This window comes from Stomoxys calcitrans, chromosome 3 (genome assembly GCF_963082655.1).
Source record: "Stomoxys calcitrans chromosome 3, idStoCalc2.1, whole genome shotgun sequence".
In the NCBI taxonomy this organism is placed as follows: Eukaryota; Metazoa; Arthropoda; class Insecta; order Diptera; family Muscidae; genus Stomoxys; species Stomoxys calcitrans.
This window is the reverse complement of record NC_081554.1, coordinates 13,276,771-13,303,263: the sequence shown is the minus strand read 5'-3', so window position 1 is coordinate 13,303,263 and position 26,493 is coordinate 13,276,771. Positions and strand designations below refer to the sequence as shown.

Sequence of the window (26,493 nt, the reverse complement as noted above, 5' to 3'; positions counted from 1 at the left end):
ACAGCCACATTTTCTTTTCTGGCGTACATTTACGCAAGATTCTTGCGTTAAAAGAAGATTTTCACCAAAAATTTTATTTGAATTTGTTGTAATTGAAAATTGTGTCAGTTATGCATTTTGAAACAAAACGAGAAACATGCTTACCAAGCATTTTATTTAAGAGAATGTTGTCAACTTTTTGTTTAAAATATAGATTTGCCCATTTGTTCGCATGTGAATGAAATTTATTGGGTTTGTCATTCGTTTAATTTGATAACTAAATTCGTGCCCAGAGTTTGGGTATCAATGGAGCCAACATCAATGCTGGCATTGCTCATTAACATTTCACATTTCATTAATAAAAGGCAACAAGTAGCCGGGCAGTAAGCCATTCAGCCAGTCAGCCAACCAACCATCAGCCAACCAGCTACTCAGCCAGTCAGCCAGAGTTTAAACAAAATAAATATTATGAAATTTATTTGCACACAACATTTAAGCGTTCTTTTGTGTTTGGCTGCCGCCGACGTTTAAATGTCAATGTTATAATTTAAATTTATGTACTTTGTTTCAACTAAAAACGGCAAAAAAACAAAAATTGGAAGTCAATGAATGGCATTAAAGTGCCAAGACTTTGTTTTAGCTTCAGAAGGGGTAGCTACATTTATGGGCAAAGAGGAGGCGAAAGTAGCAAAGTGTGGAAGCTTTTGAATAATCCCACGCCTTACTGCCAGCGCAGATATCAAAAAGTCTTAAGAAAAAAGAAAAAAACTGAAAAGAAACTAAACTGAAACTAAATTTGCCGAGTCTGTTTCATTTTATTTCAAACAAATGAGTTTATTGCCCGCTCGTTCTTCTTTTCGCATAACTTGGCCCAAAGGAATAGGAATAGCGGCAAAACTACTTTGTGATTATTGTTCTGAGATTCTTGTTAAGAAATGTCGCGTCGTCATCCTTTTTGTGGCTACTGTCGATGAGCCGGCAAGAGTAGAGTTTCGCTGTAGGTAGATAAGTAGAGAGAGAGAGCGGTAGGAGTAGATAAGTAGACACAGAGAGAAAATTTCGTGTGTTTAACATTTGTCACGTGATGCTACAAATCATTGTCACACATACAACGCTTTGGGTGTTACAAATGTACCCACATCCACCATAGGTATTTTTTCATCATACAAAAGCAAATTTGCATATAACAATGAAAATGGAAGTTAAAATGCAAATTGACTTAAAACGTTATCAATTTGTCCAATTTTGGGGGTAGGGTTATAATACAACTCACTGTACCAGATTTCAGGGGGGGTTTATCTAAATTTGACCCTACCTGTACCATGCTTGACAAGGATGCATGCCTAGGGAAAACATATTCGCCTTTAATGGGCCCATGAACTTGAGGAATGTTGAGGAGCTTAACAAAATGCACTGTGACAAATTTCAAAGAAATCCGCTAGACAATGCGGCTTTTACGGGCCTAAGACCTTAAAAGGGTAGATCCTCCAATACAGGACGCTATATCAAGATATCGTCCAATACGACCTATCTTTACATCTAAAGTGCCTATGACAAATGAAATCTTCCGTGCGAAGTTTCAGCCCAATAACTTAATTTTTGAAGACTATAGCGAGTTTACAACAGACGGACGGTCGGAAATGGCTAGATCGTCTTACAATTTTGGAATGAAGCAATTCGGCATTCTCCAGGATCGGAAATAACAATGCTCTAGTCCCAGAAACATGGTGAACATGTTACTGTTATTCTGAGAGGTATAAAAAGGCAACATCAGCGTGAAAAGAGTCAGCGTTCTGCCCTTGTTTCTCATATACAAGAGCAACATGGTCATTGTCCGTGCGTTCGTTACAACCACATACCGCGTTCCGGTGATCTACTCCATGAGTGAATAGCCTAGCCATCGTTCTGCCCTTGTCCATACGGCATTTGAGCCAGTGTGTCATTACACACGCCCTTGTTCCGATGACTTAGTGCCATGTTCGAGACGTGAATGAATCAAGTCTCGGGGATTAGCCTTGGCAGCTTTTTTGTACTTCAGTGAGCACGGCGCCATTGTCTACGCGTTCGTTGAAACCACATCTTCCCCCGCCCTGGTGACTGTGATTAGCCAAGCCAGCATTCTGCTCTTGTCTCATAGACACAGGAGTTACTGAGCCATTGACCACACATTCGTTACAGCGACCTATTCCCTCGCTCTGATGCCTCGAACACGCTACAGAATATCACGGCTCGGTTGCCAGCTTAGCCAGCGTTCTACTATTATCTCTCATATATAAGAGCTAGGATCCCCGATGATTAGCCTAGCCAACTTTCTGTCCTTGTCTCTCAGACAAAAGAGTCACTATGTTAATGCCCAAGTGACACTTGCAACCACCTACTACTACGTCCTGTTGACTAAGAGCCACGTCCACGCCGTGAGTGAATCACTAATCGGTGATTGGCCTAGGCATTGTTCTGTCCTTTTCCATACGACACAGTTGCCAATGAACCAATGCCAATGTGTTCCTTACAATCACCTGCTCCCACTTCCTGGTGACAGTGAATCATGTCGCTGTGTTTAGCCTAGCCGTCATTCTGCCTTTGTCCCTTAGACTTAGAAGCAACTGAGCCATTGACCATACATCGTTATAACCACCTATTTCCGCGCCCTGGTTCCTCGATCAAGACTGAATGATTAGCCTTACCAGCTTTCTCACCTTGTCCTTCAGTAATAGACGCCAATGATCCACCGCGATTATCTTATCCAGTGTTTTACCCTTGTCCCTCAGACACAGCTGTCACTAAGCCAATGCCCATGTGATCGTTGCAACCACCTACTCCCAAGTCCTGTTTACATAGAGCCACATTCACGCAGTGAGTGAATCACGACTCGGTGGTTGTCCATACGACACAATAGCCAATGAGCCCATACCAATGCGTTCGTTGCAACCACCTTTTTGCACGTCCTGGTGACTAAGTGCCAGGATCACGCCTTAAATGAACACGTCTTGATGATTAGCCCAACCAGCGTTTTGCCCTTGCCTCTCAGACATTGGAGCCACTGAGCCAAAGACCACTCGTTTGTTACAATGACCTACTCCCATGTCCTGGTGACTAAATGCATCGACCACGCCGTGAGGGAATCACATCTCTCACACAAAGGAACCACTGAGCCATCGACAGCGCATTTGTTCCGATGACATAGCGGCTCAATCACGCCGTGAATGAATCACGTCTCGGTGATTAGTCTTGCCAGCGTTCTCACCTTGACCCTCAGACACAGGAGCCAATGAAACATTACCCACGCGTGCCGGTGACTAAGTGTCTTGATCACGGCGTGAGTGAGTCATGTCCTTATTATCTAAGTAGGCAGCGTAGTGTCCAGCGTCTGATAGCGTCCGGAGTTAAATACTGCCACGTTTGCGCCGTGAGTGAACGCGCTGCCAGCGTTCTCACCTTGTCCCTCAGACACAGGAGCCAAAGAAATATTACCCACGCGAGCCGGTGACTAAGTGTCTCGATCACGACGTGAGTGAATCATGTCTTTATGAATCATGCACGCTAACTTTCGAAGGAGTAAAGCCAGCCGTTTGAAATTTTGCACAAATACTTCTTATTAGTGTAGGTCGGTTGGGATTGTAAATGGGCTATATCGGTCCACGTTTTGATATAGCTGCCATATAAACCGATCTGGGATCTTGACTTCTTGAGCCACTAGAGTGCTCTATTCTTATCTGATTTTTCTGAAATTTTGCACGACCTGTTTTGTTATGACTTCCAATAACTGTGCCAAGTATGGCGTAAATCGGTATAGAACCTGATATAGCTGCCATATAAACCGATCTGGGGTCTTGACTTCTTGAGCATTTAGAGGACGCAATTCTCATCCGATTTAACTGAAACTTTGCACATGGTGTTTTGGTATCACTTCCAATAACTGCGCTAAATATGGCTCAAATCGGTCCATGTTTTGATATAGCTGGCATATATACCGATCTTGGGTCTTGACTTCTTGAGCTTCTAGAGGGCGCAATTCTCGTCCGATTTGAATGAAATTTTGCACGTGGTGTTTTGTTATCACTTCTAAGAACTGTGCTAAGTATGATTCAAATCGGTTCCTAATCTGGTATAGCTGTCATATAAACCGATCTTGGATCTTGACTTCGTGAGCCTCTAGAGGGCGCAGTTCTCATCCGATTTGGTTAAAATTTTGCATGAAGTGTTTTGTTATGACTTCCAACAACTGTGCTGAGTATCGTTGAAATCGGTCTATAACCTGATATAGCTGTCATATAAACCGATCTTGGGTCTTGACTTCTTGAACCTCTAGAGGGCGCAATTCCTATCCGATTTGACTGAAATTTTGCACGACGTGTTTTGTTATGACTTTCAACAACTGTGCTAAGAATAGTTCAAATCGGTCCATAACCTGATATAGCTGCCAAATAAACCGATGTGGGGTCTTGACTTCTTGAGCCTCTAAAGGGCGCAATTATTATCCGATTTAGCTGAAATTTTGCACAACGGCTTCTCTCATGACCTTTAACACACGTGTCGAATATGGTATGAATCGGTTTATAGCCTAATACAGCTCCCTCATAAACCGATCTCTCTATTTTACTTCTTCAGCCCCTAAAATGCGCAATTCTTACTAGATTTGGCTGAAATTTTCCACAATGACTTCTACTATGGCCTCCAATATTTAGTTCAATTATGATCGGAAATGAACCATAACTTGATACTGTTCCAATGACATGGCAATTCTTTTCTTTTATCCTATGTTTGCCTAAAAGAGATACCGTGGCAATAGCTCGACAAATGCGATCCATGGTGGAGGGTATATAAGATTCGGCCCGACCGAACTTAGAACGCTTTTACTTGTTTCATGTCTGATTTACCCATTTACCCTTTATTTTTTACATATTTTTCCTAATTTTCATCTTTGTTTGTTAAGCTATTTTCCATTTTATCTCAAGTCTCCTTACTATTAGCCCCACAAGAATATCTTTGCTAACATACCTAGTGTTTAACCGGGAGTTTTATATGGGAAATAAAACGGAGCACTTTTGGTAGTGTCAGTTGGTAGTTTAGTTGGTTGGCTGTCGGACGACGAAGAGGCATTTAATCATACATTGTCTTTTGGCTGTCGCCAAGCTATGTTATTAAAATAAAAGACGTTTTTCACAAATAAGAAAGGGAAGACTCACTTCAAGGCAGTGGTGCATATTTTTAAATAATGGCACAACATTTTTCTAGGAAAAATAAATTAAATGCATTATGGCATTTGGGAAGGGTCAGTAACAGAAAATCCCAGGGGAAAATAGGGCGTGGCTGAAGAGTTTATTTCTTATATGGCTGAGGAAGCTACATTGGATTGGTGTTTGCTAAATATATGTGGCCCTTGGTGAGGGACTATGAGTGATAGTTATGAAAATTTGTTGGCAAAGGCAAGAAGTTTGTTTGATAATCAAACACCTGGTGGCAATAGAATCTTTTTTCGTAGTGCGTGTTCGCAGGGAAAAAAAGAGCGAATTCGATTCCACTCTGTCTGAGTTCCTAAAGGGTTGCTACACTGCCACCACCCCTAACCAAGAATGAGACTCAAATGGATTTTAATAAACAAAGTCCAAATGAGACATTGATCTCTTGATGGCTTAAAACTTTAAATCTTTATGGTAGGTGTTAGATAAATTTATTCTAAAAAATATTTTCCCTTTGGCAACTTCCCTTCCCGTCTAAGTATCTTTTTTGGCCACAAACTTTTTTTCGGCCTAAAGTCAAAGATCACGATTTTTTTCCTACCACAAACTCTCAAGACTTAACACTTACGGTTACTCAAAATGTTGCAAATTTTTTCTTAGCTGTTGTGGCTGAAGCTGCTGCTGCAATTCCAGCCGCTGTTGATTGTGTCCGTCTGTCCGTCAATCGGTCCGTGAGTCTGTCTGCTTTCATGCATTCAAAAGGTTTTGCATAGCAAAATTCAAAGAAAACAAAAACGTTTTTAGAGACCGCATAGTCTTCTAAGCAAGGCAAATGATTTTAGGCTTGTTAGCACAGGGTGGGTGTAGAGGAGAGAGGCAGAGGGGCTTGGGCGTTGAAGTTGAAAACTAGAAGTTACAAGCGTAAAATACTTGAGCATAAAATTCTTAGAATTTGAATATTGTGTGAAATAACACACAGAGTACTACTGCCACTACCGTAGAGGACAGAGACAAACAAAAAAAAAACTCTAAACCAAAAGACAAAAAACGACACAGACCGAGCGATTCTAGCAAAAAAAACGTTGAACTTGAGAAAACCAAACCGAAAGAGACAAAACCATTGCCAAAACCAATTCATGTCTTCCTATAAGTCTGGTCGTCTTCAAAGGGATAACTTTGGTATGGTGGGTAACAGTGTTTCAGACTTAATAGATTTATAAAAATTATCTTATTATTTTTTTTATACCCTCCACCATAGGATGGGGGTACACTAGTTTCGTCATTCTGTTTGTAACTACTCGAAATATTCGTCTGAGACCTCATAAAGTATATATATTCTTGATCGTCGTGACATTTTATATAGATCTGGCCATGTCCGTCCGTCTGTCTGTCCGTCCGTCTGTCTGTCCGTCCGTCTATCTGTCGAAAGCACTCTAACTATCAAAGAAGTAAAGCTAGCCGCTTGCAATTTTGCACAAATACTTCCTTTTAGTGTAGTTTAGTTGGGATTGCAAACGGGCCATATCGGTCCATGTTTTGATATAGCTGCCATATAAACCGATCTTGGGTCTTGACTTCTTGAGCCTCTAGAGGGCGCAATTCTTATCCGATTGGAATGAAATTTTGCACTACGTGTTTTGTTACGATATCCAACAACTGTGTCTAGTATGGTTCATCGGGCAATAACCTGATATAGCTGCCATATAAACCGATCTTGGGTCTTGACTTCTTGAGCTTCTAGAGGGCGCAACTCCTATCCGATTTGGCTGAAATTTTGCATGACGTATTTTTTCTTACTTTTAATAACCGTGCCCAATAAGGCTCAAATAGGTTCATAACCTAATATAGCTACCATATAAACCGATCTGGGATCTTAACTTTTTGGGCCACTAGAGGGCGCAATTCTTATTCGATTTGAATGAAATTTCGCACGAAGTATTTTGTTATGATATCTAACGATTGTGCGATGTATCGGTTCAAATCGGTCAATTACCTGATATAGCTGTCATGTAAACCGATCTTGGGTCTTGATTTTTGAGCCTCTAGAGGGCGCAATTATTATCCGATTTGCCTGAAATTTTCCATGACGTATTTTATTCTTACTTTCAACTACTGTGTCAAATAAGGTTCAAATCGGTCCATAACCTGCTATAGCTGCCATATAAACCGATCTGGAATTTTGACTTCTTGAGCTTCTAGTGGTCGCAATTATTATCCGATTTGCCTGAAATTTTCTACGACGGATTGCCTCATGACCATCAACATACGTGTTTATTATGGTCTGAATCGATTTATAGCCCGATACAGCTCCCATATAAATCGATTTCTCCATTTTACTTCTTGAGCCCCCAAAGGGCGCAATTCTCATTCGAATTGGCTGAAATTTTACACAGGTCTCCAACATATAATTGAATTGTGGTCCAAACCGGACCATATCTTGATATCGCTCTAATAGCAGAGCAAATCTTTTCTTTTATCCTTTTTTGCCTATGAAGAGATGCCGGGAGAAGGACTCGACAAATGCGATCCATGGTGCATGGTATATAAGATACGGCCCGACCGAACTTAGCACGCTCTTACTTGTTTTATTTCATTTCATTTCGTTTCATTTCATTTCATCTCATTTCATTTCATCTCATTTCATTTCATTTCATTTCATTTCATCTCATTTCATTTCATCTCATTTCATTTCATTTCATTTCATTTCGTATCGTTTAATTTCATTTCATTTCATTTCATTTCATTTCGTATCGTTTAATTTCACTTCACTTCATTTCATTTTGTTTTATTTTATTTTAATTTATTTTATTTTATTTTATTTTATTTTATTTTATTTTATTTTATTTTATTTTATTTTATTTTATTTTATTTTATTTTATTTTATTTTATTTTATTTTATTTTATTTTATTTTATTTTATTTTATTTTATTTTATTTTATTTTATTTTATTTTATTTTATTTTATTTTATTTTATTTTATTTTATTTTATTTTATTTTATTTTATTTTATTTTATTTTATTTTATTTTATTTTATTTTATTTTATTTTATTTTATTTTATTTTATTTTATTTTATTTTATTTTATTTTATTTTATTTTATTTTATTTTATTTTATTTTATTTTATTTTATTTTATTTTATTTTATTTTATTTTATTTTATTTTATTTTATTTTATTTTATTTTATTTTATTTTATTTTATTTTATTTTATTTTATTTTATTTTATTTTATTTTATTTTATTTTATTTTATTTTATTTTATTTTATTTTATTTTATTTTATTTTATTTTATTTTATTTTATTTTATTTTATTTTATTTTATTTTATTTTATTTTATTTTATTTTATTTTATTTTATTTTATTTTATTTTATTTTATTTTATTTTATTTTATTTTATTTTATTTTATTTTATTTTATTTTATTTTATTTTATTTTATTTTATTTTATTTTATTTTATTTTATTTTATTTTATTTTATTTTATTTTATTTTATTTAATTTTATTTTATTTTATTTTATTTTATTTTATTTTATTTTATTTTATTTTATTTTATTTTATTTTATTTTATTTTATTTTATTTTATTTTATTTTATTTTATTTTATTTTATTTTATTTTATTTAATTTAATTTAATTTAATTTAATTTAATTTAATTTAATTTAATTTAATTTAATTTAATTTAATTTAATTTAATTTAATTTAATTTAATTTAATTTAATTTAATTTAATTTAATTTAATTTAATTTAATTTAATTTAATTTAATTTAATTTAATTTAATTTAATTTAATTTAATTTAATTTTATTTTATTTTATTTTATTTTATTTTATTTTATTTTATTTTATTTTATTTTATTATATTTTATTTTATTTTATTTTATTATATTATATTTTATTATATTATATTTTATTTTATTTTATTTTATTTTATTTTATTTTATTTTATTTTATTTCATTTTATTTTATTTTATTTTATTTTATTTTATTTTATTTTATTTTATTTTATTTGATTTTATTTTATTTTATTTTATTTTATTTTATTTCATTTTATTTTATTTTATTTTAATTTATTTTATTTTTGTTATGGTAATAAAATTGAAAACTTTCTTACAATAAAAACCAGTGGATTGGACCCTTATACGTTCGTGCCATGTGTGATCCAGATCGGGGCCATAAATGCCAATTTTTACCCTTTTGCATTAAAGAAGTTCTTATAGCCTTTTTGTTCTTTTTTACTACTTTCTGTACTGTACTACACTGTGCAATGTTATCTATTCTTGAAGTCCTTCTTAAAAGCCAACCCTTTTGTACATTTTCACAAAAAATCATACCACTTGGGCGTGGGCTATATTTCTAGCCCCTAGAATTGTTTTAAATAAAAGACACTTTCGCCAAGCTACTATTCCACAAGCAATAGAAGATTAGCCTTAGCTGTAAGTCCTTAGCAAGCAAAAGCCCTACACTCTCAACATTGAAGTTATAACAAAATGAAAAAAACGAAAACTCGCATCTCAATTCCCCAACCAAACTTTAAGACATTCTCTTGCCATAGAACTAAAACAAAAACTTAAAATGGAAAACAACAAAACTCGCAGAAAACACTTACCCGAAACACTAGACTCGAACTGGTGAACGTTGGCCGATTGTCATTCAAATTTAACACCTCAACACGCAGCAAACGTATTGATTGTTTTGGTGGATTGCCACCGTCCGTGGCAGCCACCGCCAGGCGATAGATGCTCCTCTCCTCGTGATCCAACACGACCAACGTGCGAATGACACCCGTGTTGGCGTCTATGCTAAACAGACCAAAGCCATCCGAATCACGACCTTTTAATATCGAATAAGTGATCGATGCATTCTGTCCATTATCACGATCGACAGCACGTATGCGCACCACCTCAGTGCCGGGCGACTGTTCTTCGCGCACACTGACCACATCCTCCTGCGGATCGACAATCTTCGGTTGATTGTCATTGACATCGGTTACATGGACTTTGACGGAGACGCGTGAACTGCGAAATGGTGTACCCTGGTCGCGAGCCTCCGCAACTAGATCGTACACAGAGTTCAATTCACGATCCAATGGTTCGCGTGTGGTTATTTCACCTAGAACAAAAATACAAAAAGAGACAAATGAGTCAATGTTAAAACAACACCAAGGTGCTGAATTGCTATATCTTTATAAATAATTTGCTAAAAATGTTTTTAGTTTATTTTTTAATTAAAAAAAAAAAAAAAAATAAATTAAAAATATGGTTCTTTGTTTGCATATTACCTATGGCCCTAAAAAGGTTGTACTAATTTTCATGAAGTTTTTCACAGAATGTAGAGTTGCCTTCTGGTGTAAATAGGGTACTTAATTTTTTGATGCTCAAAATAAGGGCGGATCTTCGTTATTACGCAGTATCATGGAGATAGGTGCCAGGAATTTAGCGAAAGTGGTTAAGAGATCGTACCTGTTACAAAAATCTACCTCAAGTGTCTGTCCGACCGCCTCACACCCAAAAAGGACATGGGCACTCAACCTGTCATGTATACCCCTGGCGACAATATGAATATCAAGCAAAATGAAGTTTAAAGTAGAGTAAATATTTGATATAAAAAATTTGGTCCAAGGGGTGTGGGGGACCGCCCAATCACTAAACACCCCAGAATGGCAATGTATGTCCTACAGTACAAAATCGGTCTCAATTGAAGAGCCTTAGGGAAACGCCTCTGGAATCTGGTACATTAGGGACAAAGTGTTTCTGGGGCAGCCAGACCCAACAAAAAAAAACCTCAACAGTACATCTAGGCCGATCTGGACTCAAATAAAAGATCTTTGATAGTAGAATACAGATTTGAAATCATTGTTATATGGGACAAAGTGCGAGGAAATACCGACCCCCCCCCCAAAAAAAAAAAAAAAATAAATAAAAACCAGTTAGGAAGGGCAAAAGTCGGGCGGTGCCGACTGTATACCCTACACCTACCCCATAGGTACAATGTGGTATCTACATCAAATTCTGAACCAATTTTGATGGACCGCGGCGAGCAAATATGTTCAAGCTGTAAAAACTACGGTTGACAAATGACAACATTATGGCAAAATACCCAAAATCTGACGAACGTCAGCTATATCTAATTCTAAACCGATTCCGAGCAAACTTCTCAGATAATGTGGTAGTCGTGGAGGAAATAGTTGTGCAAAATTTTGGCAAGATTGGTCAATAAATGCGCTAGCAGTGGCTCTTAAAGTGAAAATCGGGCGATATACATATATGACAGCTATATCTAAATTTGAACCGATTTCTATTAAATTCATCAGTAATATTGAGAGTCATAAGAAAATCTTTCCTGCAAAATTTCGACAGAATCGGATAACAAATGATCACTTTTTTTGCAATATTTCTCAAAATCAGACGAACATATACCAAAGAACTATCTCTAAATCTGAACCGATTTCGAGCAAACTCCTCAGATACTGTGGCAGTCATCGAGAAAAGCCTTTTCCAAAATTTTGGCAAGATGGATCAATAAATGCGCTTGCTGTGACTCTAGAAATTAAAATCGGTCTATATATATGTATATGAGAGCTATATCTAAATCTGAACCGATTTCCATGAAGTTCACCAGTAATATCGACAGTCGTGAAAAAATCCTTCCTGCAAAATTTCGAGAGAATCGGTTAACAAATGACCATTTTATTGCATTAGTACTGAAAATCGGACGAACATATATATGGGAGCTATATCCAGATCTGAACCGATTTTTTCCAATTTCAATAGGCTTCGTTTCAAGGCTGAAAAACACGCCCATACCAAATTTCGAGAAAATCTGTTAACAAATGACCATTTTATTTCAGTATTACTGCAAATCGGGCGAACATATATATGGGAGCTATATTCAAATCTGAACCGATTTTGAGTCGATCGGAATACTTATCAATGGGTCTATCTTCCTTTTGGGTGTTACAAACTAATTCACCAAGTTATAATACCCTGTGCCACAGTAGTGGTGTATGGTATAAATATCTGATTTTAATGTTTAGGATTTTGACCAATCCTTCTTTCAATTAAAGGTTCGTGTCTTAAGTCTTTTGTTTCACTTTTCACACACAATTTAATATGAGGTGAATTTTTAGCTACTATCTTTTTGGCAACACTGGTTTAAACAGCTCACGCACGTTTCGTGTTTGGTTTCACTGTCAAACTTCTTCAGTTGGTCAATAATTTAACCATGAATCGACTTACAAACGAACAACGCCGGCAAAATTGGAAATCGATTTATTTTTATCAAAATGGTTGCTTTGTTAAGAATGTTCATTGCGCGCTTCTTCCATTCAGTGACGAAGCTTTTTTTTGGCTTAATGGGTATGTAAATAAGCCGAATTGTCGATTTTGGAGCGAAGATCAGCCAGAAGCATTGCAGTTTGGTGCGGTTTATGGGCTGGTGGCATCATTGGATCGTACTTCTTCGGATTGAACCATATTAAGATACAGCTGCCATATAGACCGATCTGCTGATTTAGGGTCTTAAACCCATAAAAGCCGCAATTATTATCCGATTTCGGTGAAATTTTAAATAGTGAGTTAATTAAAGTCCTGCGATATCCGATTCTAATATGGTTTAGGTCGACTTGGCCATTAAGGGTGCCAAACCCATAAAAGCCGCAATTATTATCCAATTTGAAACAGTGACTTATTTTAAGCCTTCCGACATCCGATCTTAATATGATCCAGATCAGACTATATAGATAAAGCTGCCATATAGACCGATGTTGCAATTTAGGGTCTAAATCCCATAAAAAGCGGATTTACTGCCTTTTTTTGCTGAAACTGTTACTTGTATAAGAGTTCTCGGTACCTGAAATTTGATCAAGATCAGCCCCTATTTTGATGTAACTATGGATATAGTAGTGGACTTATAATAAAATAGGATGATTATTATATCCTTGGTGGTGGGTAACCAAAGTTCGGTACGGCCGAACTTAACGCGTTTTTTCTTGTTTTCATACCCTACACCACCACTGTGGTAAGGGGTATTATAAGTTTGTGCATTGGTTTGCAACGCTAAGAAAGAGAAGAGCTAGACCTATTGATAAGTATACCGATCGACTCAGAATCACTTTCTGATTCGATTTAGCCATGTCCGTCTGTGAGTCTATGTATTCTAGTAATCAACGTACAGGTCGTATTTGTTGTCCAATTGTCACTAAATTTTGTGCATGCCCTTTTTTGGCTCAAAGACGAACGTGGTTAACATCGGTTCAGATTTCGATATAGCTCCCATATATATGTATCGCTCGATTTGCACTTCAATGGCTGTAGTAACTACAATTTTCAACCGATCTACACAGAATTTGCCACGGATTGTTCTGTAACTGATCCATACCTTTCTACAATATTTCATCAAAATCGATTCAGATTTGGATATAGCTCCCATATATATGCATCGCCCGATTTGCACTTAAATGGCCGTAGTAACTACAATTTTCAACCGATCTGGACAAAATTTGGCGTGGATTGTTTTGTTGCTGATCTTAACATATCTGCAGGATTTCATCGAAATCGGTTCGAATTTGGATATATGTCCCATATGTTATGGATTTCAAAATTGCAGTTTGAAGTTTGTTTCTTAAGTATTTTGTTTTTCATCTCATAACTATGAATAGCTTCTTCTTATACATTAATTTGGCAAGTCCATTTTCCATTTCTATTATATATTTCTTAAAAAATACATCTGTTGCCAATCCGGAATTTAATTTATTAGCTTTGGCTGCTCACAATCACTAGGCCTTGGAAAAAAACGGTGATTTTTCATACAATGTATCATCTGAATTTTTCACATTATAATAGCCAGTTACCGAAACGAAACCTGTTCTCAATACATGATTTCTATCTAATGGATCTATAACATATTGATCTAGTTTCGAAAGCAAACATTTGCCTAAACTATTCATCAGAGTTTTTTTTTTGGTTTCTTAGCAGCATGCCGCTGTTGCGGTTAAAAGGATATGGATATGGACGCAAAAATTTTAATCATATCAAATCAATCTCTATACTGGTTTGTTTGGGCTTTTGCTGCTCATTGGACTCATTCATAATGTTGGCTTTGGCAAAGATGTGTGCTTGCAGCCTCCATTGTGATGTGATTAACATAAATTGTGCCTATTTAAATAAAATGCCTGGCAGAAACATTCTATCATTTGATTTGCAGGGGGAAAACAAAAATGAAAAAAGGACAGTTTGAAACTTGAATCCGACAAACGGCAAACAGAGTTAGCAAATGATTTTATTTCATAGCCAGCCATGGTCATGGCGATTGGTTTATGGTGTTTGGGGAGACAGTCTGTGGCTTGGCTCCTTTCAAGAGCAAAAAGATATTTCTATCCATCTTGAGGCTGAGGTAGCAATTCCACAGAGCCTTACAGTGGCCCCTAAATGTCAATCGCTGAGTCATCGAATTGACGGATGAGCTGACAGCGCTAAAAATCTGGTTGTTGTTCTTGTTGCAACTTGCACACAATTATCATGGACTTCTCTTGGTGTTGTGCTTTTGTTTTTTTTTTGCCTGTTGCCTTTAGCAAAGGAATGGTAGCTTCTGCTGCTTCTGGCATCCTTTCGCTTAGCAAAAATCAAATAATCTGAGCAGAGACAGACATCGAGGTAACATGGAATGTGTGCTTCTATGTTTAAATAAATCTTTTTATAATAGATGGTATCGATTTTTATGATCTCCACATCGACCATGGGTGTATGGGGATGTAAGTGTGTGTGAGGTTTTTGGTTTTTTTTTTTTGGGGGGGGGGGGGGGGGGGGGGGCAATGGTGACTTTTTTTAAGATTTTGGTTTAGTTTTGTAGCCAAATAAACAACAGGTTACTATTAAGTGCATATTTTGGAAATTTTTGGGATAAGAGAAGAACAATGTGCAATATGCATTTTTAAAAATTGCATATTTAAAATAAAACCAGTAAGGAAAGGCAAAAGTCGGGCGGAGATGACTATATAATACCCTACACCAACCCTACAATTATAAATTCGGCCAATATAAAGATATATATGCACATGAGAGCTATATCTAAATCTGAACCGACTTTTAGACCGATCATTAGAAAATTGTTGTTACTAGGACCACATAAGTGCAAATCCGGAGATAAATATGTATGGGTGCTACATCCAAATCTGAATCGCTTTTGACGAAATCTCGCACACATGTTAAGATCAGTAGCAAAACAATCCTTGCCAAATTTTGTGCAGATCGGTTGAAAATTGTCCTTACTACGGCAATTTAAGTGCAAATCGGGCGATACATATATATGACAGCTATATTTAAATCTGAACCGATTTGGATGGAATTTCGCAAATGTTTTCAAATTAGTAGCAAAACAATCCGTGCCAAATTTTGTGATGATTGGTTGAAAATTATAGCTACTACAGCCATTTAAGTACAAATCGGGCGATACATATATATGGGAGCTATATCTAAATCTGAACCGATTTTGATAAAATTTGGCAGATACGTTAGGATTACTAACAAAACATTCCGTGCCAAATTTTGTGCAGATCGGTTGAAAATTGAAGCTACTAAGGCCATTTAAGTGCAAATCGGGCAATACATATATATGGGAGCTATATCTAAATCTTAACCGATTTTGGTGAAATTTTACAAATATGTTAAGATCAGTAACAAAACAATCCACGCCCAATTTTGTGCAGATCGGTTGAAAATTTTAGATACTACGGCCATTTAAGTGCAAATCGGGCGATACATATGTATGGCAGCTATATCTAAATCTGAACCGATTTTGATGAAATTTCGCAGATATGTTAGGATCAGTAACAAAACATTCCGTGCCAAATTTTATGCAGATTGGTTGAAAATTGAACAAACTATGACCATTTAAGTGCAAATCGGGCGATACATATATATGGGAGCTATATCTAAATCTGAACCGATTTTAATGAAATTTTGCAAATATGTTAGGATCGTTAACAAAACAGTCCGTGACAAAATTTGAGCAGATCGGTGAAAATTGTAGCTACTATGGTCATTTAAGTGCAAATCGGGCGATACATATATATGGCAGCTATATCTAAATCTGAACCGATTTGAATGAAATTTTGCAAATGTGTTCGGACTAGTAGCAAAACAATTTGCGCTAAATTTTGTGCAGATCGGTTGAAAATTGTAGCTACTATGGTAATTTAAATGCAAATCGGGCGATACATATATATGAGAGCTATATCTTAATCTGAACCGATTTTAATCCAAATCAATAGTGCTCGTCCTTGGGCCAAAAAAGTGTCATGTACAAAATTTCGTGATGATTGGATCACAAATACGACCTGCACTTTGATTACAAAAATACATTGACTCACAGATGGATAGACGGACAGAGGGACATGGCTACATCGAATCATAAAAGTGATTGGGAGTCGATCGATATACTTATCAATGGGTCTAGCTCTTCTCCTTCTCAGCGTTGCACATATCTATAATACCCTGTACCACAGTGGTGGTGTAGGGTATAAAAATTAAAAATATTTGCAAGTTTTCAACCACCGTAGGATGGGGATACCCCCATTCATTTTGTCATTCCGTTTGCAACACATCGAAATATCCATTTTCGACCCTATAGAGAATATATAATCTTGATCGTCGACAAAATCTAAGACAATCTAGCCCTGTCCGTCCGTCTGTCAGTTGAAATCACTCTACAGTCTTAAAAAATTGAGATATTGAGCTGAAACTTTAGCACAGATTCTTTTTTTGTCCATAGGCAGGTTAAGTTTGAAGATGAGCTATATCGGACTATATCTTGATATAATCGCCATATAGACCGATCCACCGATTTAGGGTGTTTTTCCCCTCCTAATGCTGGCAACATTTGTGAGGTGCTATGCCATGTAAAACATCTCTCCAAAGAGATGGCACACTACGGCACGCCGTTCGCACTCGGCTATAAAATGGAGGCCCCTTATCGTTGACCTTAAACTTGAATCGGACAGCACTCATTGATATGTGAGAAGTTTGCCCCTGTTCCTCAGGGCAAAATTTTGCAAAATTTACCTAAAAGACCAATATTTTGAACAATGACTTATACTTATTATGCCTCTCTATATTCGTGTCGAATTTGGTCCAAATAAGACGATATTTCGATGTAGCTGCTATGGGGGCATAAATTATGCATATATCACCGGATTATTACGAAAGGTGGTTCGCATATATACCCAAGGTGGTGGATATCCAAAGTTCGGCCTGGTCGAACTTAACACGTTTTTACTTGTTTATGTTCTCAAACTATGCACCCTCAAATTTGGTATCCCTATGTGCTCGACCTTTCTCTTGCCATATTACAGGTCCCACATAATTTACTCTTCCCTGCTCAATTTCCGACCCTGTTGACTTCTGGAAATCAATTTTCCTAACTCAATTTCTAGTTTTTTTTTCATTGTTAGCCTTTGATGCTCTGCTCATTTTGCCCCACAACAACTTTGTTGCTTGATGGCCATTGATGGCGAACAAAAGTAGAACACTTCTCTTTCAGTTCCTTCTGTCTTTGGCAAACATTTTAGAGTGATTGACCACATAGGTCAAGACGTACATAGTTATGGACATAGGATGGAACATAACAAAGCTAACTGCAATGGATACTTGTTTGGACGGGTATTCAGTGAATATTTTCCTTCACACAAATGAGAGTGAGTTTCCATGAAAGGTGGGGGTTTTGTACTCCCCAAACTCTTGTAAAGGCCTCAAAGCGAAATACTTCTGGTCTAATGGTTTTTTAGTTTTTTTTTTTTTTGTCTAAAGAGTCCCTCAGTAGGCTTCTTGTAGGCTGTAAGCTGTGGTATGTGTGTCGTTCAGTTGCCAGTTTACAGCCTGAGAGAGTTGCCTGTCGTTTGTGGTTAAGTGAGTTGTTAAAAATGTCAATGATTTTGTGGATTTCTTGCTTGCAGGCTATTGTCGTTGCCGTTGTCATGGCCATTGCTGAGGTTTGATGTAAACTTTGCCTAAGACTAAAGTGACGGTAATTTATGTTAAAAGGAAATTCTTAACGTTTTTATTGGTTTTTTTTCTTCCAGAGATCGCTCGAAAGAAAGGAGAAAGAGCGGTAGATGCTCATATGATGAAAGAAATGCTATGGTTTTTTCATGGATTTTCTTTTTGTGTGAAGAAAAGTTTCTACAAAGAAAGCTAGATAAAGTAAGGTTTGTTTAACTTGGGCTACAAAATTCCTAAATAAGATGTCAATCGATTGGGGGAGGTGTATACATGAATACTTGTGCGAGTAGGTGTATTGTGTCCTGTTTTTTTTCCAGGTCTTTTTGCGGCATATCATTGACTTTAACGAGATTGAAGTGTGTCATCTTAAAGGCTGAGACAGCTATTATCGTATCTGCCAAAAGAAGTTCAGCATTGATTTCTCGGCTAGATAGTTAGTAACAGTCGTAATTCAACAAATATGATGAGAATTGAGTCAACAGGTTATTTAAGTTGGCTCAGCTTATTTACACTCAAAGTTTAAGACCTCCCTATGACAAATTGGACTTTTTTATACCCTCCACCATAGGATGGGGGGTATGGGGGATGGGGGGTATGCTAATTTCGTCATTCTGTTTGTAACCACTCGAAATATTCGTCTGAGACCACATAAAGTATATATATTCTTGATCGTCGCGACATTTTATGTCGATCTAGCCATGTCCGTCCGTCTGTCTGTCAAAAGCACACTAACTTCCGATGGAGTAAAGCTAGCCGCTTGAAATTTTGCACAAATACTTCTTATTAGCGTAGGTCGGTTGGTATTGTAAATGGGCCATATCGGTCCATGTTTTGATATAGCTACTCGGACTGCGTCGACCCTAAAGGCTTCAGGTTAACCAAGTTTATTATCGGCAGTCCTCTGCCCTTCACCGCCAAATCGTCTGCCCTTTCATTTCCTCTTACTCCGTTATGACCCGGCACCCAAACGGTGCGGATTTTCGCATCCTCAGAGAAGGTGTTAATCTCCTTCTTGCACTGCAAGACTGTTCGTGACCTTACCGTCCTGGTTGTTATTGGCCTTATGGCAATTTTACTGTCCGCAAAGATGTTCACAATTGACGTCCTCGCGTTAGCACCACACCACTTCAAGCATTCTGTGATCGCCCGGATCTCCGCCAGCAGGACTGTATTATGGTCTGGCAGTCTAAAACAGATCTCAGTCCCTGGGTTCTCAATGTAAACCCCCAGACCCACTTTGTCCTATAGCTTTGATTCATCCGTGTAATATGATCTTCTAGATGGCAATACTAGGGTTCCGTCAATCCAAGGCTGTGACGATGGCAGTAGTGCTTCGCACTCAACTTCAAGGTTCATCTCAGGTATCCGATTGGAAACTTCTTCCCTTCCTTCCAGGTTTATTATCGTCGCCTCGATTATACCGCGATGGTATGAGCTGTTCCCATCCTCAATCCATTCTCCCATCGCCTTAAGTCTCATAGTCTTAATCTGTATATCAGTAGGTCAGAAATAGTCTCCAGTGCCCTAGTGAGCGTGGTCCTCATCGCTCCGCTTATAAAGGGTGATTTTTTTGAGGTTAGGATTTTCATGCATTAGTATTTGACAGATCACGTGGGATTTCAGACATGGTGTCAAAGAGAAAGATGCTCAGTATGCTTTGACATTTCATCATGAATAGACTTACTAACGAGCAACGCTTGCAAATCATTGAATTTTATTACCAAAATCAGTGTTCGGTTCGAAATGTGTTCAAATTTTGACAAATTTTGTTCAGCGATGAGGCTCATTTCTGGTTGAATGGCTACGTAAATAAGCAAAATTGCCGCATTTGGAGTGAAGAGCAACCAGAAGCCGTTCAAGAACTGTCCATGCATCCCGAAAAATGCACTGTTTGGTGTGGTTTGTACGCTGGTGGAATCATTGGACCGTATTTTTTCAAAGATGCTGTTGGACGCAACGTTACGGTGAATGAACACATTTCGAACCGAACACTGATTTTGGTAATAAAATTCAATGATTTGCAAGCGTTGCTCGTTAGTAAGTCTATTCATGATGAAATGTCAAAAAAATCACCCTTTAGAAGGACAACCTGTTCTCTGAACCGGTTGTATGGTCCTTATGTTGCATTTTTCTTCTATAGCAGTCCACCAAACTACGGAGGCTTAAGTAAGTATTGGTCTAATCACGCTCATGTAGAGCCAGTGGACTATCCTCAGATTCAGGCCCCATTTCGAGCCTATGGCCCGTCTACATAGTGTCTAACATCTGTGAGCCTTCTCACTACGCTCCTGAATGTGACACTTCCATTTCAGTTTCCTGTTCAAGATCACACCTAAATATTTGACCTTGTTAGATATTGAAATCGTCTTATCGAAAAAACGTGGTGCGTTAAATTCGCCCACCTTCGTCTTCCTCGCGAACAGGCATATTTCTGTCTTCTCTGGGTTAACATTGAGACCTCTGGATCTAGCCCAGTCATATGCCATATGCAAGACCGTTTCGGCCCTTCTGCATAGCTCGTTCGGATCCTTACCCCCTAGAAGTATTATAAGACGGGTTCAAATCCCTCCTCAGTCAGCATCCGTAATAGGTCATTTATGGTGGTCACCCCTAGGAGTGGCCATAAAATGCCCCTCTGTGTGGCGTGCCCCGTGCCACTTTCTCCCTTATATTTATGCCATGGAACACACAATTTATCCACCTGTTCCTTGCCATATGGTTTATCCAGTCTGTAAGGACCGGGTCCACCCGGTACTGGTCTAAGGATTGGATCAGTGTGTCGGTCCGCACATTGTTACAAGCCCCCTCAATGGTCAATGCATACCGCCAGTGTGTACGTTTTGGCACAACACAACCTCGTGCAGGGCAGTCTCCACCGACCTTCCCTTGATATAGGCATGCTGTTTGTATTTGAGCTGTTCGCTGGATGTCATACTCATTATCATGGTGTCCACAATATGTTCCATGGTTTTGAGTAGAAAGGACGTAAGGCTTATGGGTTTGTAGGTCTTTGGTGTCGCATAACTTGCCTTGCCGGGCTTGGGTATAAACACCACCCTTGCCTCCTGTCAGGCTTTCGGGGTATATTGGGTTGCCCAAAAAGTAATTGCGGATTTTTTAAAAGAAAGTAAATGCATTTTTAATAAAACTTAGAATGAACTTTAATCAAATATACTTTTTCTACACTTTTTTTTCTAAAGCAAGCTAAAAGTAACAGCTGATAACTGACAGAAGAAAGAATGCAAATACAGAGTCACAAGCTGTGAAAAAATTGTCAACGCCGACTATATGAAAAATCCGCAATTACTTTTTGGGCAACCCAATATGATAGTCCTAGGCACGATGTGGACATTTTGGCCAGACGAGGCGCCAGATAGTCGGCCTCTTTCTGCAGTAACGCCGGAAATATTCCATCAGGTCCGGGTGACTCAAATTTGTTTATATAAGGAATAGCTCAGATGATGGATACGTGCGGGTATTGAAGCTTTACCAGTGTGCGAAAGCCAAGGGAATGGTTAAGGTTGGTTAAGGTTAAGGATTGGGGTATACTAATCTAAATAGTCATTCTGTTTGTAACACCTCGAAATATTGATCTAGGACCCCATAAAGTTTATATATATTCTTGATCGCCTCGACATACTGAGCCGAACTAGCCATGTCCGTCTGTCTGTCCGTCCGTCCGTCTGTCGAAATCACGATAGGGGTCGAACGCGTAGAGCTAGCCGCTTGAAATTTTGCGCAGATACTTAATACTAATGTAGGTCGTTGGGGATTGCAAATGGGCCAAATCGGTTCAGATTTGGATGTAGCTCCCATATAAACCGATCTCCCGATTTGACTTCTTGAGCCCCCGGAAGCCGCAAATTTTGTCCGATTTGGGTGAAATTCTGCATGTGGTGTTCTGTTATGACACCTAACAACTGTGCGAAGAACGGTCAATATCAGTCTATAACCTGACATAGCTCCCATGTAAACCGGTCTCCCGATCATCCTTGTTCGGTTCCTAGAACTTTTAATTATTGCTGGTTTGACAGAAGTTTGGTTCGTAGAATAAAATTAGGTCCTTCAACAAATTTATTTTGCATAGATTTTTAGCAGAATTCATGGTGGTGGGTTCCAAAGATTCGGCCCCGCCGAACTTAGCTCTCTTTTACTTGTTGTATCATAACATGAAATTCACCTTCTTTCGCTCTGTGTAAGAACGAAATTTGTTAATTTTTCCCCAAAGAATTCTTTTAGCCTAGTTTAATACTCAGTAGTCTTTCCCCCCCAATAGTCAGTTATAGAAAAATATGTTGTCTTACCCGGAACTAGTGTTTCTCATACACGACCCACTATCAAACTTTACCCATGAGCTCTATTGACCGATATTAATTCGTTGCATTGTCATTGCAATTCTGCTGTGATATTGGGAAATCCTCCCCTGCATTTTAATCATTATTTTTCAATCGCCCACAAAGAGGAATCGCATTCCAAGAATTTTTTTCGTTTTACTTTTTGTTGATTTTATTTTAAGTTCATTCAGTTCTCAAATCCATTGTTTACAACCATGCACGATTGACCATCATGTTTGACTAGATTTTTACGTGATTTTTCTTTAAGGCTCTTTGCCGTTGTTAGCTTTGCGAGGCATTTGTTTGTTTTAAATGTGCAGTTCGTTGTTTGCCGATGCTGTACAAAATTACAACAATTACTGTTAGATTCCCACACTCGTTGAATACAATATTGATAGGATTTTTCATGTCGTCTTCAATTGTGTTTATGCAATGTTGCTGTTGTTGTTATTGAGGTTTTTTTTTTTTTTTTGGCCGTTTGGATTTTGTTTTAACGAAAAAACGATTTATGTTAATTTTACATTTGATATGTTTTAGCCTGGTGATGCATTTTTATGCAATGCTCTATAGGATGAGAGGTATACTATTTGAGTCGTGTCGTATGTAACAACTCGAATAATATAAATAAGACCCTATATAGCATAGTATTTGTATAATTGATCATGATTCTTGATGTTAATCTAACTAAGTCCACCAGTCAGTTTCTACGAACTGCAGTTTATGCGTTCATCCTTCTGTCCGTCCGTCCATCTATCAATCCATTCTTTTGTCCGACCGCCATTATGCCGTCCCACCATCTGTCCTGTCCATCCATCATCCTCCTTCTGTCCATCCATCCTTCTGTCCATCCGTCCTTCTGTCTCTTCGTTTTTTTGTACCCTCGTCTTTCTGTCCCTTCCTCCTTCCGCCCGTTATTTTGCCCGTCCATCTTTCTGTCCATCCTTCTTTGTTTTAGCCTAGTGATACACTTTTATACCCACCACCGTAGGGGGTATATTCATTTAGTCATTCCGTTTGCTTCGGAGCTTCGTAAAATTCTAAGACGATTTAACGATGTCCTTGTGTCTGTCCGCCCGTCTGTTGTAATCACTTTAGAGCCTTCAAAAATTGAGATTTTGAGCTGAAATTCGCCACAGATACGTCTTTTTGATGTACACTGGTTAAGTTCTTGAACGGGCCAAATCGGACCATATTTGGATATAGCTGCTATATACACCGATTTTCCGATAAAGGGTATAATGCCCATAGAAACTTTATTTTTTAACCGATTTTGCTGAAAGTTTTGAACAGTGAGTAGTTTAAGGCTTCCCGATATCTGACCCAAATATCGGACAGAATATCAGATCGGACTATATTTAGATATAGCTGCCATATAGACCGATCTACCGATAAAGGGTCTCCATAAATGCTTTATTTTTTAACCGATTTCGCTGAATCTTAAAACAGTGAGCAGATTCAAGCCTCTCAACTTCGAACCTAAATATAGTTCAGATCGGACAATATTTAGATATAGCTGCCATATAGGCCGATCTGCGGATAAAGGGTCTGAAGCCCATAAAAGCTTTATTTTTTATCAGATTTGGCTGAAATTTAAAAAAGTAGGTAGTTTAAATCCTACCAACATCTGACTCAAATATAGTTCAGATCGGACTATATTTATATTTAGCTGCCATATAGACCGATCTGCCGATAAAGGGTCTGAAGCCCATAAAAGCCTTATTTATTGCCCAATTTTGCTGAAATTTGAAACAGTGGGTTATTTCAAGCCTCCCGACATCTGACCTAAGTACGATGCAGATCGGAGTATATTTCGATATAGCTGCCATATAGACCGATCTGCCGATTAAAGGTCTGTGGCCCATAAAAGCTTAATTTTTTAACCGATTTCGCTGAAATTTAAAACAGGCCTATCAATGTCTGACCTAAGTATGGTTCAGATCGGGCTATATTTAGATATAGCTGCCATACAGGCCGATCTCCCGTTAAGGGTCTGAAGCACATAAAAGCTTTATTATACCATAGGATGGGGGGTATACTAATTTCGTCATTCTGTTTGTAATATTCGAAATATTCGTCTGAGACTCCATAAAGTATATATATTCTTGATCATCATGACACTTTAAGTCGAACTAACCATGTCCGTCCGTCAGCCCGTCAGCCCGTCTGTCTGTCTGTCGAAAGCACGCTAACTTCCGAAGGATTAAAGCTAGCCGCTTGAAATTTAGCACAAATACTTCTTATTAGTGTAGGTCGGTTGGTATTGTAAATGGGCCATATGGGTCCATGTTTTGATATAGCTGCCTTATAAACCGATCTTGGGTCTTGACTTTTTGAGCCTTTAGAGGGCGCAATTCTTATCCGATTTGAATGAATTTTGGCACGTAGTATTTTGTTATGATATCCAACAACTGTGCGAAGTATGGTTCAAATCGGTTCATAACCTGATATAGCTGCCATATAAACCGATCTTGGGTCTTGACTTCTTGAGCCTCCAGAGTGCGCAATTCTTGTCCGGTTTGAATGCATTTTTGCACGAAGTGTTTTGTTATGATATCCAACAACTGTGCCAAGTGTGGTTCAAATCAGTTCATAACCTGATATAGCTGTCACATAAACAGATCTGGGGACTTGACTTCTTGAGCCTCTAGAGGGCGCAATTCCTTCCGATTTGGCTGAAAATTTTCATGAAGTATTTTATTGTTACTTTCAATCAATGTGTCAAATAAGGTTCAAATCGGTTCATAACCTGATATAGCTGTCATATAAACCGATCCGGGATCTTGACTTCTTGAGCCTGTAGAGGTCGCAATTTTTTTCCGATTTGCCTGAAATTTTGTATGACGGATTCTCTCATGACCATCAACATACGTGTTTATTGTGGTCTGAATCGGTCTATATCCCGATACAGCTCCCATATAAATCGATCTCTCTATTTTACTTCTTGAGCCCCCAAAGGGCGCAATTCTTATTCGAATTGTCTGACATTTTACACAGGTCGCCAACATATAATTTAATTGTGGTCCAAACCGGACCATATCTTGATATATTTCTAATAGCAGAGAATATTTTTTTTTTATCCTTTTTTTGCCTAAGAAGAGATGCAGGGAAAAGGACTTGACAAATGCGATTCATGGTGGAGGGTATATAAGATTCGGCCCCGCTGAACTAAGCACGCTTTTACTTGTTTTTTTACTGATTTCGCTGAAATTCGTCCTTCTGTCCGTTCGTCCTTCTATCGGTTCGTCCTTCTGTCCGTTCGTGCTTCTGTCCGTTTGTCTTTCTGTCCGTTCGTCCTTCTGTCCTCTCGTCCATCTGTCCATTTGTCCTTCTTTCCGTTCGTCCTTCTGTCCCTTCGTCCTTCTGTCTGTTCTTCCTTCTGACCGTTTGTCCTTCTGTCCGTTCATCCTTCTGTCCATCTGCCTTCTGTCCCTTCGTCCTGCTGTCGCTTCGTCCTTCTGTCCCTTCGGCCTGCTGTCGCTTCGTCCTTCTGTCCGTTCGTCTTTCTGTCCGTCCATTCTTCTGTAGAAAGTTACCTTTATACTCGTTTCCATAAGAAGAGTATTTCATATTTGGTAACCTAGAAAAGGTGCTTTCGATTCGTTGCAACCGAACTTATAACTGTTTGTTTTGCTTTCACTTCCCTCTCGTCATAGAACAAACGACAAGAGAAGCATCTTCTCAAGTCGTTCTATGCTCCTTCAAATATCTTCAATTCGTTTCAATAGTGAAGACATTAATCATTCATTTGAGGAGTGGTTAGATGCGAATTGAAATGTTTGCAGTTCGTTAGATTTTTTTCTTTGGATTTTTTGTTTTGTGTTTGGTTTGCATCAACATCGTGTATTTATTTAAATGAACACTTTTATTAGCATGAAGCTTAACGCTTTTACAGCTCTTTTGTTGTTTCTTTAAAGTTTTTTGTTTTTTGTTTTTTTTTTTTGCCAAACGGAAAACACTCTAACTGAAATCGCCTAAGAATAATGGCCAATGTAAATAAAACGCCTTCTACCCATTT

General features: G+C 37.8%; 1 protein-coding gene across 1 annotated transcript in view; it reads right to left on the bottom strand.

Annotated features, from left to right (window-relative positions):
- The window catches only part of LOC106089983 (protein dachsous), a 449,615-nt gene that overhangs the window by 37,059 nt on the left and 386,063 nt on the right, over positions 1-26,493 (bottom strand). Inside the window, exon 8 of the mRNA XM_059364882.1 lies at positions 9,759-10,261. Coding sequence (XP_059220865.1) covers positions 9,759-10,261 — 503 coding nt within the window. The remainder of the gene's footprint in view (positions 1-9,758; positions 10,262-26,493) is intronic.